We start from the raw sequence: 18,391 nt of genomic DNA, 5'->3' as shown, positions 1-18,391 counted from the left end.
TGCCAAATCATAGTCCAAAACCAAATATTCATCAAAAAAAGCTAATGGTGTCTATTTGGTGGTCCAGAACTGGCATTATCCAGTACAGATTCATGAAACTCAGTCAATCGATTACAGCAGATGTCTACTGCAACAAATTGGATGAAATGATGAGGATGCTTGTGATTAAGTAGCTGAGATTGGTCAACAGAATCAGGCTAGTCCTCTTACAAGATCACATGTTGCAAAAAACAATGCTCCTCACACTAAAGAAGCTGGACTTGGAAACTCTCTGTCAACCACCATATTCATCAGACCTTGCACCAACTGACTACCACTTCTTCCAGGCTTTCACTTCTTGCAACGAAAAATAGTCGATTTCCAATAAGCTGTGGAAAATGCCTTTTGCAATTTCATTGCCACTCACTCTCCAGGTTTCTTCACTGCTGGCATAAACAAGCTACCCTTAAGATAGCAAAATTGTGTCAATAGTTTAGATGCATAATTTGATTAATTGTACTTCTTCTTGTTTGAGATATAATAAACTAAACTTTTGATTCAAAATCGGACATTTCCTATTTAATGACTTAATATAATCTTACAGGACCACCACTGTATATGCAATCTGTTGACTGTATTTGTAAATGTATCGGTTTATTTCTGGGCTATATATCCTATCTCATTAGCTTATTTGTCTATGTTGGCATAAATGCCTTCATTATTATTAGCTTTATAGTAATTCTTAATAATTTTGGAAGACCTACTCTGCCTAGGAGTAGGAAGACCTACTCTCCCTTGTTCTTCTTGCAAGGAACACTGGTCCTCTATCATGGTGTGCATTAGAGTCACCTGAAAGGCTTGTTAAAACAGGTTGCTAGGTCTCACACCCAGAGATTCTGACTTTGTAAGTCTAGTGTACAGTCTGAGAATTTGCATTTCTAACAAATGCCTAGGTGATGCTGTTGCTGCTGGTCAGCTGACTGAGGTCATACTCTGAGAACCACTTGGTCTATACTCTAGACCAGGATGTCAGTGGGCCAGTTATTTCTTAAAGAGGCAGGAAGTGACTATTTTAGGTTTGTGGGCCATTCTGGTCTCCGCACAAAGTAGCCATAACGATAGATAAACAAGCAGGCTGGTTATGCTCCAATAAAACTTTATAAAAACAACCAGCAATAGTTCACTTTCTCTTGCTATAGGCTATTCCAGTCCTTTAAATTGCCATAGAAATTGCAGAATCTCTTCTCAAGTTACACCAAAAATCTACTGAAAATTTATTTGGGATTGCACTAATTCTATGTATTCTGCCTATAAATTTTGAGAACTGACAGCGTTTATAAAACTGAAAAGTCAAGTCAAATCTCTTACCTTTTAAATAAGTTTGCTTTAAACTCCCTCAACAATGTTTTCTCATCTTCTGTGTAGTGATCTTGAACCACTTTTAAGATTGATCCTTCTTTCATATTACTGCTTTCATATCTACCACCCAGCACCAAAAGCCATTAAACTATAGACAATCTACCCCCACATACCTCTCCATTTCCTATATTTTGTTGAGGCAACCCATCATTTAAAAAAATATTTTAGTATGCATTTCTAAAAAATAACACTTAACAATATCATTATTATACCTTTTTAAAAAGTTATTTAAAATCAAATATACTGTCAATGTTAAAAATTCCAATTATGTCATCAATATCATAAATGATTTTATATTAAAAGTTTTTTCTTTTTTCTAAATTAGGATCCAAAAAAAGGTTAACATATTGCAATTGATTGGTATGTCTGGGTTGTTTTACTGTGTATGTATTTTTAAAGTTTTTCATTTTCTGTTTGATTCTGGTATAAAGAAACAAACTAACTGTTCATATTTATTTTTTGTAACATTTCAACCTGTTCAATTCTTAATTATAACAATTATATAAAATGCTTTGGGATTTTCTATCCATTAGCTCATTTCAACTACAAATATTGGTGGTGGTAGTTGTTCTTTTCCTTTTTTTTTTTTTTTAAAAGACAATCTTGTTCTGTTGTCCAGGCTGGAGTGCAGAGGTGCAATCAGAGCTCACTGCAACCTCCCACTCCTGGGCTCAAGTGATCTTCCTGCCTCAGCCTCTCAAGTAGCTAGGACTACAGGCACATGCTGCCATGCCCACCTAATTTTTTTAAATTTTTGGAGAGATGGGAGTTTCACTATATTGCGCAGGCTGGTTTTCAACTCCTGACCCTCAAGCGATCTTCCCATGGTAGCCTCCTGAAGTGATAACAGGTGCGAGTCAATGCACTTGGCCCTTTTCCTATTCTTTTTTTTTTTTTTTTTTAAGGCAGAGTCTCACTCTGTTGCCCTGGCTAGAGTGAGTGCCGTGGAGTTAGCCTAGCTCACAGCAACCTCAAACTCCTGGGCTCAAGCGATCCTACTGCCTCACCCTCCCGAGTAGCTGGGACTATAGGCATGCGCCACCATGCTCAGCTAATTTTTTTTTCTATATATTTTTTAGTTGTCCAGATAATTTCTTTCTATTTTTTTAGTAGAGACGGGGTCTCGCTCTTGCTAAGGCTGGTCTCGAACTCCTGAGCTCAAATAATCCGCCCGCCTCGGCCTCCCAGAGTGCTAGGATTACAGGCGTAAGCCGCTGCGCCTGGCCCCTTTTCCTATTCTTAAACTTTCTTTTTCTTGCCTTATGTCCTAGCTTAGCCTACAGAATAATACTAAATAGATGTGGTGATAGTGATCATTCTGATTTGTTCCAGGTACCATCAGGAAAGTGCTCGAAGTTTCACCATTAAATATGATGTTTGAAGTAGGTTATCTGAATTTACTGTAGGTCTGTTTCTGTTGGTTTTCATTTATAGTCCTTCTTTCTTCATGTATAGAGAGTTAACTCTGTTTACTGCTTATTATCCTTGAAAAATTATTTGGGGGAATTCTTTGAGAACTAGAATAAAGGTTCTTTCCTCCAGGGAAAGAGCATTTGTTTCTGTTTTCTAGGCCCCTACACTCCCAATTACTTTAATTTCACAGACTAGTGTAAATTTGAGCTGCAAATTTGCTTCTGGTCACTTTTATCCTAGGGATACAGTACTTCAATGTAGGAAGGGACTCCTTAAACTTAAGTAGTCTCTGATTTCTGTCCCCTTTGCCTCTTGACAGACTTAAAATTGAAGTTCAAGCTTGCCCAAATGAATAAATGCCCTCAAGACAGAACTAGCATCCTTACCTTCCCTTAGATTTTGGCCTAGCAATTCCCTCTGATGTTTTGATGCTTTTAAGATACTGTTAATATTTTATCTCACACCTCAGCTATCCTCAAGCAAAAAAAAAATCCTCTCAATAACCTTTACTACCACTTCTAGAAAAGCAAAGTCCTTTTCCCACTTTATGTAAGAACTTTTATGAGAAACTATGGCTAAATTTTATATTTCTTGCATCTATTAATAACATATTTTCCTTTATAGCGTTATGAAACCGATTACCTTGAAAGATTTTCTAATAGTCAACCCATCCTGCATCGTTAGCATAAACTCCAGTAATCATTCTTTTAATAATTCCAATAGAGTATTCTTTTAATATCTCACTAGCTACGGTTTATTTAAAACATTTTCATCTGTATTCAATAGGGAAACTAGTTGATAGCTTTCTTTTGTTGTACTATGAGGTTTCATTATTAAGATTGTGCTAGCTTCATAAAATATATTTAGATATTTTCTATCTTTTTCTATGATCTGGAATAGTTTAAATTGAAATTACCATTTCTTTAAAGGTTAGATAAGAATTCAGAGTAATTTCTAAAAACAGATGTATTTTCTAAAGACAGATTTTTAAAGCAGAAGACCTAGTCTGCTCAGGTTTTCTACTTCTTGGTCTGGTTATTTACATATGTAATCTTTTTAATTTCTCAATACATAGACCCAATACATAACATGAGACCTTCACCTTTTCTGAAATGCAGCCTTTTTCTTTTCTTTCTTTGGTTCCACCCCTAACCACCACCCCTCTTCCCTTCACTTTAGCATCCACCTCCCAAGGCTAATACACATTTTTCCATATTTTTCTCTGTGTTCCCACAGTCCTATGTATACATACATATTATGCTTTACAAAATGGGACTTTATAAACACCTTTCTCCATTTCGTTTTTCTTGCTCATAATGAGGAGGAAAAAGATAAAATTATTTTTTTGTTATTTTATGTGCATAGTCTTATCAGGTTATGGTCACAAATAATGTAAACTAGAAAACCAAAACATTTCTTTTTATAATTTACTACATGGTAATTTTTTAAAAGCGTTTCAGGAACGTAATAAAAATGTCTTTTTCTTTTTTTTTTTGAGACAGAGTCTCCCTGTGTTGTCCAGGCTGCAGCATCAGCCTAGCTCACAGCAACCTCAAACTCCTGGGCTCAAGCAATCCTCCTACCTCGGCCTCCTGAGTAGCTGGGACTACAGGCGCATGCCATCATGCCCAGCTAATTCTTCTATTTCTAGTAGAGATGGGGTCTCACTCTTGCTCAGCCTGGTCTCTAACTCCTGACCTCAAGTGATCCTATTGCCTCAGGCTCCCAGAGTGCTAGGATTACAGGTGTGAGCCACTACACTTGGCCAATAAAAATGTCTTGACAGAAGAATGGCATCTGGGTGAGACCCTATTTTCTCTCAGTTGTCAGTATACATTATGTTTTTTTTTCTATTATCTAGTACAGAAGACAAAAAAATCAGATGCTATTTTGACTAGCTTTCCTTTGTAATTTCTCCTATCCACAAACCTGAAAGACTTTTTTTCTTTATCCTTAAAATCCAGTGAATTTATAAGGATGTGTTTAGATTTGTGTCTTTCTTGACATCAGAAACTCCATAGATTTTCTGATGAATCATATAATTGTGGTCTTCATCCTTAGGCTCTAAAAACAGGCAACCTCTCTCCCTTGGCTAGTCCCTCAGTTCTTGACAAGAAAAAAAGAGAAACAAAGCCTGTACCTGTCATCTCCTTGGAGACCTATGGAAACCTGTGAGCAAAGACTCACTCAACTGTCTTGTTCATTGAATTATTCCAGAAGAAACTGGAAGGGTGAGAGAAATGGGATATGTACTCAAACCACCAGCTGTCTGGTGTTTACTATTAATCCTAAATCAATAATTTCACACCAATTATTACATGAAATTATTCTTAGCTTTCATAACCTTGATCCTAATGTTTTAAGTTCAAATGTCTTCTACGGAAGCTGTGTAGAATTTAAATCTCGATTCTTACAAGGAATGAGAAACTTAACAAAAATAACTTCATTTTAGGTAAAATTAAACGAAATCTGCAACAAAGAACCAAACAATCTCAGTAAACTGCCATCAACTTTCTGGCATCTGTATTTCCAGGACATTCTGTTACTATACCTGATCATGTATGTCAACCATTACTGCATTCTGCTGGGGTGGATGAGCAGCAGGATGTAACAGACGGGGAGATACATTCGGAGGGTGGAAGGCTCGAGGCTCCTCTATTGCTTGCTGCTGTGCATAAGGAAGATGGTGATAGTTTTCATCTTGACTAACGGAATTATGTCGAGACAGACGATCCCTTCTTCCTCTCTGGCGTCTGACAGGAGGACTGTAATATAGTAAATATCAAAAGTCATTATAATGTTTACTGCTGTGATCCATCAGGATTCTGTATGCTCTCTTTGTTATCAATCAACAGTATATATTAAAGTAAGCTCGAGTATTAAATAATTGCTGAGGTTCTTCATCAGCTCCAAAAACTTATGGATTTAAACACAAAGTGTATGTACACACACACACACACACACACACACACATATATATATATATATATTTTTTTTTTGAGACAGAGTCTCACTCTGTTGCCCAGGCTAGAGTGAGTGCCGTGGCATCAGCCTAGCTCACAGCAACCTCAAACTCCCGGGCTCAAGTGATCCTCCTGCCTCAGCCTCCCGAGTAGCTGGGACTACAGGCACGTGCCACCATGTCCGGCTAACTTTTTCTGTATATTTTTTAGTTGTCCAATTAATTTCTTTGTATTTTTTTAGTAGAGACGGGGTCTCGCTCTTTCTCAGGCTGGTCTCGAACTCCTGAGCTCAAACAATCCACCTGCATCGGCCTCCCAGAGTGCTAGGATTACAGGTGTGAGCCACCGTGCCCAGCCTACATATATTTTTTAAATAATGAAAACAATATTGTATTCAGAGTATTTAGCTCTGAAAGTATTTAGAAATCAATAGCTAACGAGTCTTTTTAAAATATTATATAAAACTGCCCTTTTTGTAGGTAAAAAATAAATATCAGCAGTTTCATATGGCTTAACCTATTATTTTCCTCCCTTTATAAATATTATAATAAGCAAACTTTAATCCGTAGATATCTTGTCAGTATTCCTCATATACATAATGAGCACTTTGTGCTTTTATATTTGGCTAAGACATACATAAGGTACAGTTTCTATCTGCCCAAAATGGTATTTTTAAAAAATGAGAATAGAAGAAAAGATGAAATAACTAAAGATCATACAATTTACTGACAACTGCAAATACAACAGTAACTGAGTTAATACTGAGAATGGATTATGACTGACAGTGTCAGCATAAATAGTATGAGAATATACAGAATTTTTTTTTTTTTTTTTTGCGACAGAGTCTCACTCTTTTGCCTGGGCTAGAGTGCCGTGGCGTCAGCCTAGCTCACAGCAATCTCAAACTCCTGGGCTCAAGCAATCCTTCTGCCTCAGCCTCCCGAGTAGCTGGGACTACAGGCACGTGCCACCATGTCCGGCTAACTTTTTCTGTATATTTTTTAGTTGTCCAATTAATTTCTTTGTATTTTTTTAGTAGAGACGGGGTCTCGCTCTTGCTCAGGCTGGTTTCGAACTCCTGAGCTCAAACGATCCGCCAGCCTCGGCCTCCCAGAGTGCTAGGATTACAGGCATGAGCCACCGCGCCCGGCCCAGAATTTTTAATTAGAACCTGCTTATTGAAGCAAACCACATTTATTCTCCATGTACTAGTCATCTACATAGTTTAATAAAAATTTTGTCATTGTAACTAAACTTTCATTTTCTACTTCTCTTTACTTCCATAATTCACCTCCACTGATTTTTACAATGGCTCAGCACAAAAGCAATTTAATAAAAGGGCCTTACTAAAATGTATCCACGTTGGGCAAAGGAGGCCAAACATCTCTCTTCTAGGCAAAGTTAAAAACGCCATCTCAGCAACCTTTTTTATTGAGGTAGGTCACTTTTTTCTCAATCTTCCCACTTTGTACCTCTAAATCTGTTTCTTCTCACTACAAATTCTCTAATCTTAAGAGAACAAGGGATATTCCTTTGCAAGATCAACTCAATAGTACTATTGACACTATTCTCCCAGGTTCTTGCTCCACTAATTGTTTCCTCTATCTTTAATTTTAGAACAACTTTTTGTATTTTTGTTTCCAGATCTACAGATTGTATTTTACTGAATTCAAGAGGCCATCTACCTTAGTACTAAAACCTTTTTATTTTGAAATAATTTTGGTATAGTATTTCTGCATACCCCTCACTCAGCTTCCGTTAATGTTAATATCTGCCATAACCAGAGAACAGTTATCAAAATTAAGGGATAAATTGATACCATACTATTAATTAAACTACAGAATATATTTGGACTTCACCCATTTTTCCACCATTGTCCCTCACTGTTTCAGAATATAATTCAGGATCCCATATTGCATATAGTTGTCATGTGTCCTTAATCACCAATTTGTGACAATTTGAGTCTTTTCTTGTCTTTCATGACCTTGACACCTCTGAAGGTATTAGTCATTCACTCTGCAGAATGCCCCTCATCCTGAGTTTATCTGATGTTTCCTCACCTTCTGCCTTTAAGGGTATGCATTATTGGGAAAGAGATGACAGAGGTGATATGCCACTTTTAGTGTATCACATGAAATCAATATACATCACTGGCGATAACAACATTAATCACATGGCTAACGAGGTGTCTGCCAGGACTCTCCACTACAAAGTTATCATTCTTCCTTTTGTAATTACCAAATATTTGGGGAGAGATACTTTCAGACTATGCAAATATCCTGCTTCTTCTCAAAGTTTCACCAGTAATTTTATCATGCATGAATGGATCTGTAGCAATCACTACCTATGTTGTTCTAGTGGTGATTTTTTATTTCCGTCAGTTTTTCTATATTTATTAATTGGAATTCTTCTATAAGAAAGAATTGTTACTTTACTTTCTTATTCAGTTATTTATAATCAATATGGACTCACGGATATTTATTTTATTCTTTGGGTTATAATCCATACTATTATTTTATTTTTTTCAAATTACTCCAATGGGAACACTTTTAGTTTGGCTCTGGTGCTTTTTCAGTATGTCCCTATCCTTTTGAGCACTTCCTTAATATATGGTGCCACAATGTGCTCCAGGTTCATCCTGTAGTTTCCCTACCCAGCCCTGGAATGAACTAGCTCTCCAAAGAGCCCTGGTTCCTCTGACTACTGATTGGTATTTAGAAGCCAAGATCAGGTGCTAGTTGTACTCACTGCTACCACTAACTCACTGTTTCTAGGCTCTCATGTCTATGTACGTATCAACATTTTTTATTAAATATTTTAAAGGATTATCTTATGTATTACTAAAAAGAAAAGTTGCCAAACAAACTATGCTAGACCAATTTTGTCTTTATTAGATGTTAATATGTGAAAAAATGTGCACCTTAAAATGAAAATGGAATACATACACTCAGATCACTCATCTCCCTTAAAAAACCCAACCTATCCACAAACCTAAGAACCCTTTTTAATAAGTTTTTTCTGTCAATTGTTGCCACTGGATCTTACTTCCCCACTCAAAAACAATTTCAATAGTTCTTCAACTAATCACAAAATAAGATCTAGTCCTCATCCTGACACAAGTTCCCTCATGATTTTGAGCCCTATATTTCCTATATTGTCTCTCATTAAATCTATTATATGTGCCTTATGGTAGAATTTTTAAGAAGCAGAATTATTAGAAAATCTCTAAATGAGAAACAGTGATTAAATGATGGACAAATATTTCTTTCAGTTGAAATATTTCTGCCAGTGATTCATATATACTTTATCATTTTGTTTTAGGTATAACACTTGTACATAGCACAAAGTATGGATTTTGTGCTGGCCTCACTTTTTTGCCTTCTGTTGCACTAAGTTTTCTATTTATGTTGTTTATCTATATAAATACTCTATTCTTCTCATGATTAGTCTTAAATTTCCCAACAAATACTTTCATTTTTCTAAAATCATCTAATCAGGATTCTTGGGGAGGGGAGTTAATATACCTTTACTTCTCTCTGTTCTGCTCCCATCTCATATTCAGACATTTTCTGTATTTCTTTCTTTTTTAAGCAACATTATTGAGACTTAGTAGTGTGTCTTTTTGTTTTCTTTGTTAACCAATGGTCTTCAACCCTACTTCTTACGGTTTATTATTCTGCTTCCTGGATATAGTACAATATCTAATAATAAAGTTGTCCCTTGGTATCCATGGTGTATTGGTTCCAGGAGTCCCCTGCCACGGACACCAAAATCTGTAGATGCTCAAGTCGCACAGTTGGTCTTGTGGGATCAAGGATACCACGAGTCAGCCCTCTGTATCCACAGGTTCCATATTCCAAGAATACTGTATTTTTGATTCACGACTGGTTCAACCCACGTTGATACAGAGGGAGGATCTCTTACTGGCCAACTTTCTGAGTCTGAATGTTTGCAAATGCTTTTATATTTTGACTTTATATCAAATAAGTGAACTGACAGAATTCAAAATAAAAAACAATTTTCTCATAACTTTGAAGAGTTAGTCTACTGTCTTCTTATATCCAATGCTCTTAATAAGAAGCTTGTGGTCAGTCTGGTTCCCACTTCTTTGTGGATAGTATTTTCTGTCTTGGGATGTTTGTGAATTTTTATTTATCCTTGGTGTCTTTTCTCTGTGCTGGAATTTCACTAAGATCCTGTTCAAAACTCAGTCTTGTAGCCTTCTGGAAATATTATTAGACATATTCAGAACTGATGACTCTGTCTCGATACTTAAATTTACTTTTCCACACTTTCCATTTTGCCTTTTTATAACACATTCTGGGAAATTTCATCCATTTGATCGTCCAGAAACTTACTCAGTTTTTCTGCCCATTTATTAAGTTTTACCAACTAAGATTTCTAGTTGATTTTTATGGATGCAATATCCCTCTTGTATCTCTCATATTACACTTACTCTAAAATTTGATTTTGCTTAATTCCACTGTTTCTTCAGGTTCTTCTGTTAATTATTGGGTTTAATGCCCCTATTTATTTAAGTTGTTCTATTGCATTTAATGCCCCTCTTTCACTTTGTTGGTTTTCTTATATGCTCGGCAATTTCCTGGTTTTGTGCTCTCCTTTGTATCTGAAATCCTGCTAGATTACTGTTACAAATTGCATCTGCTTGGCATAGCCTACTTATGGGAGAAAATCTGGCAACTAAGTTCATAGCTAGCCTATACTAAGTGGTAAGTGAGAATATAATAAGGAATAAGACACACTGCTGAACAAAATAAGCCAGTTTTCTAGGTAGTAAATGCTCTCTACTCTTCCCTCGTGTTGCCATGAACAAAAAGCATGATGCTTCTAACCAACTGAAGAACACATAGTGGCTGGGTGCTATAGCCCATGCCTGTAATTCCAGCACTTTGGGAAGCAAGAGTATAGCTTGAGGCCAGGAGTTCAAGATCAGCCTGGGCAACATAGCAAGACCCTGTCTCTAAAAAAATTTAAAAATTAGCCAGGTGTGGCGGTGTGCACCTACAGTCCCAGCTACTCAGCAGGCTGAGGGAAGGAGGACCGCTTGAGCTCAGGAGTTCAAGGTTACACAGAAGTATCATTGCATCACTACAGCCTGGGTGACAGAGATCTGTCTCTTAAAAAAAAAAACAGAAAAACCCACACTCAGCTAGTTACTATTAACATCTGTAAACAGATATTTCTGACACTCCCTTCCTGGTCTAAGGCATTTCCTACGACCTAAAAATTCTACTCCTAGGTTTATATCTTAGTGAAATTTTTATACATGTACACAGGGAGATGTGCATGTCAAGGTTCCTAATAGTAATCTTTATAATAACTAGAAATTGGCACAACTGTATCACAGTAAAAATAAATGAACCACTGCGACCAACATTAAAAACAGAATGCTAATAAACGAAGTCTAAGAATACATTTAAATGAAAACAGGCAAAAACCAAAATCACGTTGTTTAAGAATACATCCAAAAGTATTAAAAACTGTAACAAACAAAGGAATGCTGCCAAACTCCAGGACAAGGTTACTCTCTAGGAAGCAGGAAGGGGAATGGTAACACCAGAGGGAGTTTTGGGGAATCAGTAACACTATTTTGACCTAGGTGTTGGGTACATGTGTTTGTTATCCTAACTGCATATTTGTTTTGCATGTTCTTCTGAATGTATGACACAATTTACCAAGAAACAGGAAAAGACTACAGCAGGTACTTGGGCTATAACTTTGAAACAACCTTATTTCCTCATACTTATTATATCTAATAGCTACAACATAATTTACCTGACATTTTACTTAAAATTCCCATATAATTGGTTAATAAGGTACTAGGCAATATAAAAGTCTTAGTGTCTCAACAGAAGACAGCTCAGACACAGTTTGTTTTGTCTCATTTGGAACACAGAATGATGGTTTCAAGATCCCTTCTGCATTAGTCTGCCATAACAAAGCCCCACAAACTGGGTGGCTTAAACAGAAACTTATTTTGTTAAAGTTCTGGAAGCTAGAGGTCTGAGATCAAGGTGCCAGCATGCTTCACTTCTGGAAAAGGGATCTTTTCCCAGCTTAGAGATGATCATCTTCTCACTGCATCCTCACAGGGAGAACAGTGAGTTCTTTAATGACCTCTCTTCTTATAAGGATGCTAATTCCGATGGATAAGGGCCCTACCTTTATGACCTCATTTTAACCTTAATTAATTCCTTAGAGGTCATGTTGCCAAAAACAACCACACTAAGGGTTATGGCTTCCACATATTAACTGGGGAGGGAGGAGACAAACATCCAGTCCATAACATGTTCCTAACTCAAGATTCATTACTATTCCTTAGATTATCAACATCCTGAACACACAAACAGGTATCTCATCCTAAGGATACACTATTTCCCTGAAATAAGACATATGACCTCAGGCAACAACTAAAGAGGAAGAAAATCAGGAACAAATGCATTCCTCTGTGAAGAAAAGGCAAGGGCCAAGTTCCAGAGAAGAGAGGCCTGAAAGGTGAACTAAACTTCAGTCATCCTTTCATATCACAGGTTCCACAGTTTTATAAGAAACATAATTAAGCTCCTAATTGCCTTAGAGGATATAGAAGGAACAGGAATGAAGAGTAATTTACATCTAAGGTATCCATTTTATGAACTACAGAAAGTATTTTCCAGTAATCAGGATTGCAGGCTGACACACAAAAACTCTTAAACCATGAGGCAGCTGAATTCATATATAATGGCATGGATTGACTTCAGGTGAATCACTGTAGCCTCTTTCAATTTCTTCACCTGTCAATTACAAGCTAAATGAACTATCATGACCTAGGGCAGGCACCTAAACAACTTACAATGTTGTTTTTTTATGTGTGAATGTGTGTGTACATATGTTGATGTGTTTATGAAATGCCTAGAAAAAATGCTTTCTGATGTTAAAAAAATATTCACAAAGTTAGTAAGGGAAGGAAATTTAAGAAATAAATTGTAATCAACTAACCTTCTTCTGTTGCGTGCAGGTGTGTTGCATCGTTCCCCTGAGAAGTGATGTTGGCTTGGTCGAACTGAAGGGGGCTGCCTATTTGATGTCATCTCCCATGGTCGCATTGGTGGTGAGGGAGCTGGTGATGCTGATGTATAATCAAAGACTGAATGAGAGAGGCGCTGTCTCTTGGGACTTGGACTATCTTCACTCTGCCAATGCAACAAAATGGATCAACTGAGTAAGACCTTTAAAGGATTTCACGTTACTGTATATGCACAGGTGTTTAAATATATTTAACTTAAAAACGTAAAGGAGGCAAAAAAATGTATATATTTGCTATCAAACCAAATTAAAAACCTTTAAAAAATGATGGGGTAGGGTAAGAAGGGAGATGCACAGTAAATAATATTAAATGAAAAATGAACTTTGTTTTTAAAAACTCATCACAAAACACGAGGTAACAACATATAGGGCATACAACAGTGCAATAAACTTTTGTATAGTACTTGACCTTTTCTTTAAAATCCCAATCAACCTGATAAATTCCACTACACTCTCCTGATCAGTTATCAGTTATACTCTTTTAGGCGTCAATTCTCAGCTGAGAACTCAGTTTAGGAGGGAGTATAATTTCAGTAGGCCCTCAACTTGATTCTAAATCATGCTCCTTCACCCTCCTCCTTATTCTTGTTGTTTAGGCCACTACATTTATTTTCTCTAATGAAGGTTACATGGATAAGGTAAGAGTTACATCAAACAGATAAAATCATAATCAGCTGATATAAATCATCAATTCTTAACTAGAATATCACGACACTTTGGGGAGTAACTTGTCAAGTTTTCAAGGGTCCCAGCATGGGCTGACTGTCTATAAAATTGATATGGATCATTTAATTGCATTATTAACGTTTCAGGATTCCCTACCCAACTCAATTTCCCAGATGAGTCTCAAGAAAACTGAAAATTACAAATCAGCTGAAAATTTGATAAGGCTGTGTGTATTCTAATTCTAATAGAACCTCTCCTATTTCCAATCTATCCTTGCAAGTTCTAATTACTTGGGCATTAGAGTTCTTTCGGTTGGAAAACAATTAGTGCTGTTAGCACAAAAATTACCTTAAAATATTAGCAAAAGAGTATACAGGGCTACATAATCCTATGTTAGATTTTAAAGACATAAGCCTATAAAACAGAACTGATTGTTTCATTTAAAGAGGCAGGAAAAATGCAAATTGCTAAAGGGTTATATTAGATCATTCCAAATTATTTAACAGAGATATTCCAAAAACTACATTTTCCTTCTATAATATATATAAGAAATACTGTAATTAAAACACAAAATATGAAAGCATGCTGTTATCACTCTCCCTGCCACCACACAAATCTTATTATTTCCCCAGATTTAATGGTAAAGTTGTCACTTGGTATTGGGGGCAGGAAGGTTGGCTCCAGGACACCAGATTCCCAGGATACCAAAATCTGAAAATGCTCAAGTCTCTTACATAAAATGGTGTAGTGTTAAGCTGAGCACAGTGGCTCATGCCTGTAATCCCAGCTCTTTGGGAGGCTGAGGCAGAAGGATCACTTGAGCCCAGGAGTTTGATAATAACCTGAGCAACATAACAAGACCCCATCTCTACAAAAAAATTTAAAAAATTAGGCAGGCATGGTGGCATGCGCCTCTAGTCCTAGCTACTCGAGAGGTTGAGTCAGCAGGAGGATCACTTGAGCCCAGGAGTTTGAGGTTGCAGTGAGCTATGATCTGGCCACTGTACTCTACCCTGGGCAACAGAGCAAGACCTGGTCTCTATAAAAAAAAAAAAAACAAAATAAAATGGTGTAGCGTTTGCATATAATTCATGCAAATTCTCCCATACATTACTTAAAATATCTAATACAATGTAAATGCTATTAGTTGTTATACTGTATTTTAAAAATTTGTATTACTTTTTATTGTCGTACTGTTACTTTTTATTTTATTGTTTTCAGATATTTTCGATCCCTTGTTGGTTAAATCTGCAGATGCAGAACTTTCCAATATGGAGGGCCAACTATTCCTAAAACTTAAAAAATGGTAAATAACCACTGAAATTTACACATTTTGATTAAAAAAGAAAAAGGCAAAACCAACACTGACAAACTTCTATTTGAACTACACATAAGCACCAGAAATAGGCTATCTCCACAGTTGGGAAAACAGATTTGATTAACACTGACTTTTCAAAGAACAAAATACTAGCAACAATCACAGTCATTAGCTTTTATATGTATCCTACACTGCTTATCATACGTTGCAAAGCCTAATGCAAGCTAAGACAGGGAACTTTGAATTCTAGAAATTCAAGGCCTAAAATGGGGAATGCTGCAGATCGACATGATAAAAGTCAAACAACCTGAGAAAGCCCTTCCAGGGGTGGGGAACCTGCAGCCTTCTAATATCAAGATTGTTCTTTTTAAAGCACCAGAGGAGGCAAGAAAAGCTTCACCTTTCTCTGATGTTTCCCTTTTAATAAAAGTATTTGTTCTGTAAAATTTGGATTCAGTCAAAAGGCCTCACTGATATTTTCAGTGATGTTCAAATTGTAAGTTAACAGCTGTTCTTAGTTTACAACAAACGAATTGCTTTTAAGAGTAGAGGTAAAGACACATGGCTGAGAAAAGTTCCCCATCTCTTCTCATTGTGCTGTGATGGGTTCTCATTGGCAAAAAAGAGGAGACGAAGAATAGGAAGTGAAGATAGGTGAGCTATTTGTTAGCTGTCTGGCAAAAAAGTCTTACTTTTCTACTCAAAGTACTTGGAAACCACGATGGATACCTGAAGACAGGAAGACATTAAAAAGTAGTTTACTATATGCAATGTGGTCTCATCACATTAGTCAATTTTAGTACTCTAAGGAGTACTTAGTTTAGTTAGTTTTCAGAAAAGGGAAGGGGCAGTAAGTAACCTACAAAAAAACAAGAATTAGATTAGCATCAGACTTCCCATAGGAAAAAGGATGCTAAAAAAAAAGTGCGCTGAGTGAAAATAATATTGAACCTAGAATTTTATACTCTGATCAAACTATTAATTAGTAAAGACCTGTGCCAGATGTATAAAGACTCAAACTTCCTTCTCACATATCAGACAATTTTACTTGATTTTGCTTTAACTTGACAACACACACACACACACACACACACACGCACACTCACCCCCTCCGCCCAATAAACAGTAGAACCAACCCAGAAGTGCGATGAAATGAAATCCCAGGAATGGCAATGTAGCAAATTTGAAAAGTAATCATTCCAAATTAGAACAAGTCAGAGGGCTCTGAGAAAAATGCCCTAAATGAAGTAGATTAAAAACATATGGCTGAGGGCAGGGTATGGTGGCTCAAACCTGTAATCCCTGCACTTTGGGAGGCCTAGGCGGAAGATCATTTGAGGCCAGGAGTTTAAAACTAGCCTGGGTAACACAGCAAGACCTTATCTCTAATTTTTTTTTTTTTTTTTTAAATTAGCTGGGCATGGTGGCATGCACCTATAATTGTAGCTACTCAGGAGGCTGAGGCAGGAGGATCACGAGCCCAAGGAGTTCGAGGGTACAGTGAGCTATGATCAGGTCACTGCACTCCACCCTGGGTGACCCTGGGGGGGGGGCGGTTAATAAAATTAAAATAACAAAACATATGACTGAGAAGTTGGAAGTTATTAATAAAATTTAAGCACATGGTTCTTCTGTTATAAAAAATATAAAAGGCAATCAGTCCAGGAAAATCAAACAGGAATGCAAATCCATCTGACCTTGTCATCTAAAGCATTCTTTTCTTTGAGTGGAATAGGTAGAGGTCTCAGATGATTACACTTCTCCAGGGCCAAACATGCTCTTTGTCTAGGAATATGTGGATATTCCTACCACAATGCAAAGTGTTTAACTGGTTTGTCAATAATTAAAATTAACCTAGGACAAGACATGAAAGATCACTGTTGTAGTTACAGCATAGGACTTAAGTAATATAAACTTTGATAAAATAACTCTACAGACAAAATCATGAACTAAATGTGAAAATCATAATAAATATCTGTAAGTAATGGCTTAAGTACAACAAATGTACTTTTAAATGCATTGCTGAATTCAGGGAAAAAAGGGACCCAGAAACAGGAAGGAAAACCGAAAACCTGGTTTGTATTATTGATGATCTTAGGAGCAACAAATTCATAAGGACTTATCACTGGGATCCCTGCATGAAGTCAAAACTTCCAAAGTAGTATACTTACAATAAAAAGGAAGATTAGAAAAAGTCATCCAACTGACATAGAGAGTCAACAAAGAAACATGTCTGCTCTGTCTGGACTTTTGAGCGAAGGAGGGGTTTCTCCCCTTAGAATTCAAACCCAGGTTCACTCCTCATACCAAGTCTGGAGTTCAAATTTTCACTACCAATGCTGCCTATGTACCTAGAAGCTTAGAAATTAATATGAAAACTCATCCAGAACTATGCTACCATTAGGACCTCTCTTTTTTTTTTTTTTTTGAGACAGAGTCTCACTCTGTCAACCCAGGCTAGAGTGCTGTGGTGTTACCCTAGCTCACAGCAACCTCAACCTCCTGGGCTCAAGCAATCCTCTTGCCTCAGCCTCCTGAGTAGCTGGGACTACAGGTGCATGCCACCACACCCAGCTAGTTTTTTCTATTTTTAGTAGAGACAGGGTCTCACTCTTCCTCAGGCTGGTCTCAAACTACTGACCTCAAGCAATCCTCTTGCCTCAGCCTCCTGAGTAGCTGGGACTACAGGTGCATGCCACCACGCCCAGCTAGTTTTTTCTATTTTTAGTAGAGACAGGGTCTCACTCTTCCTCAGGCTGGTCTCAAACTACTGACCTCAAGCAATCCTCCTGTCTTGGTCTCCCAGAGTATTAGGATTACAGGCGTGAGCCACTGCGCCCAGCCACTAGGACCCCCTGATAGACGTAAATACAAAGGTGAATCAGGAAGGGTACTCCCATTACCTGCACCAGTGGTCCTCAAACTTTTGCTTGTCTCAGAAACCTCAGATTGCTGGCCCTACTCCCCAGTTTATAACTCAGAAAGTTGGGACTGGGGCTCAAGAAGTAGCATTTCTACCAATATCTCAGGTGATGCTTTATGCTGTTGGTCCAGGAACACTTTAAGAATCAATGAACCAAGAGATAAAGGACTCTCTCGGGAAAAATATCTAATAATAAATTACCATAAAAGAAAAATTTTAATTCTCAAAGGGAGAAGTTCTTTCCCTCCTTTCCTTGTTGATTCTGTGCCAATGGACTGACTTTTCAAACTACCAGATGTTGACAACCTAAAGCCAAAGATGTTGACTTATCTTGTTCAAATCAGGAACAAGTACTATTTCTACTGGTACAGAATATTATACAGAAATTACAGTACAGAACACTGGTACAGATTTAGGAATTAAGGGAGGTAAGAGAGGGAGTAAATGGAGGTAAGGGAGGGAATAAAGGGAGTAAAAAAGGAAAGAAGGGCCAGGCGCGGTGGCTCATGCCTGTAATCCTACCACTCTGGGAGGCTGAGACAAGCGGATTGTTTGAGCTCAGGAGTTCGAGACCAACCTGAGCAAGAGCGAGACCCCGTTTCTACTAAAAAAAAAAAAATAAAT

General features: G+C 37.2%; 1 protein-coding gene across 3 annotated transcripts in view; it reads right to left on the bottom strand.

Annotated features, from left to right (window-relative positions):
* The window catches only part of RNF38 (ring finger protein 38), a 97,251-nt gene that overhangs the window by 23,315 nt on the left and 55,545 nt on the right, over window positions 1-18,391 (bottom strand). For all 3 annotated transcript variants that reach the window (XM_012657010.1, XM_012657000.1, XM_012657017.1), the window contains exons 2-3: window positions 12,774-12,967; window positions 5,363-5,576 (exon numbers count right to left, since the gene is read on the bottom strand). In XM_012657010.1, the coding sequence (XP_012512464.1) occupies window positions 5,363-5,576; window positions 12,774-12,880 (321 nt within the window). In that variant the 5' untranslated portion in view covers window positions 12,881-12,967. The remainder of the gene's footprint in view (window positions 1-5,362; window positions 5,577-12,773; window positions 12,968-18,391) is intronic.

This window comes from Propithecus coquereli, unplaced genomic scaffold, assembly GCF_000956105.1.
Source record: "Propithecus coquereli isolate 6110/MARCELLA unplaced genomic scaffold, Pcoq_1.0 Scaffold114, whole genome shotgun sequence".
Classification (NCBI taxonomy): Eukaryota; Metazoa; Chordata; class Mammalia; order Primates; family Indriidae; genus Propithecus; species Propithecus coquereli.
This window is presented reverse-complemented; position numbering and strand designations above follow the sequence as displayed.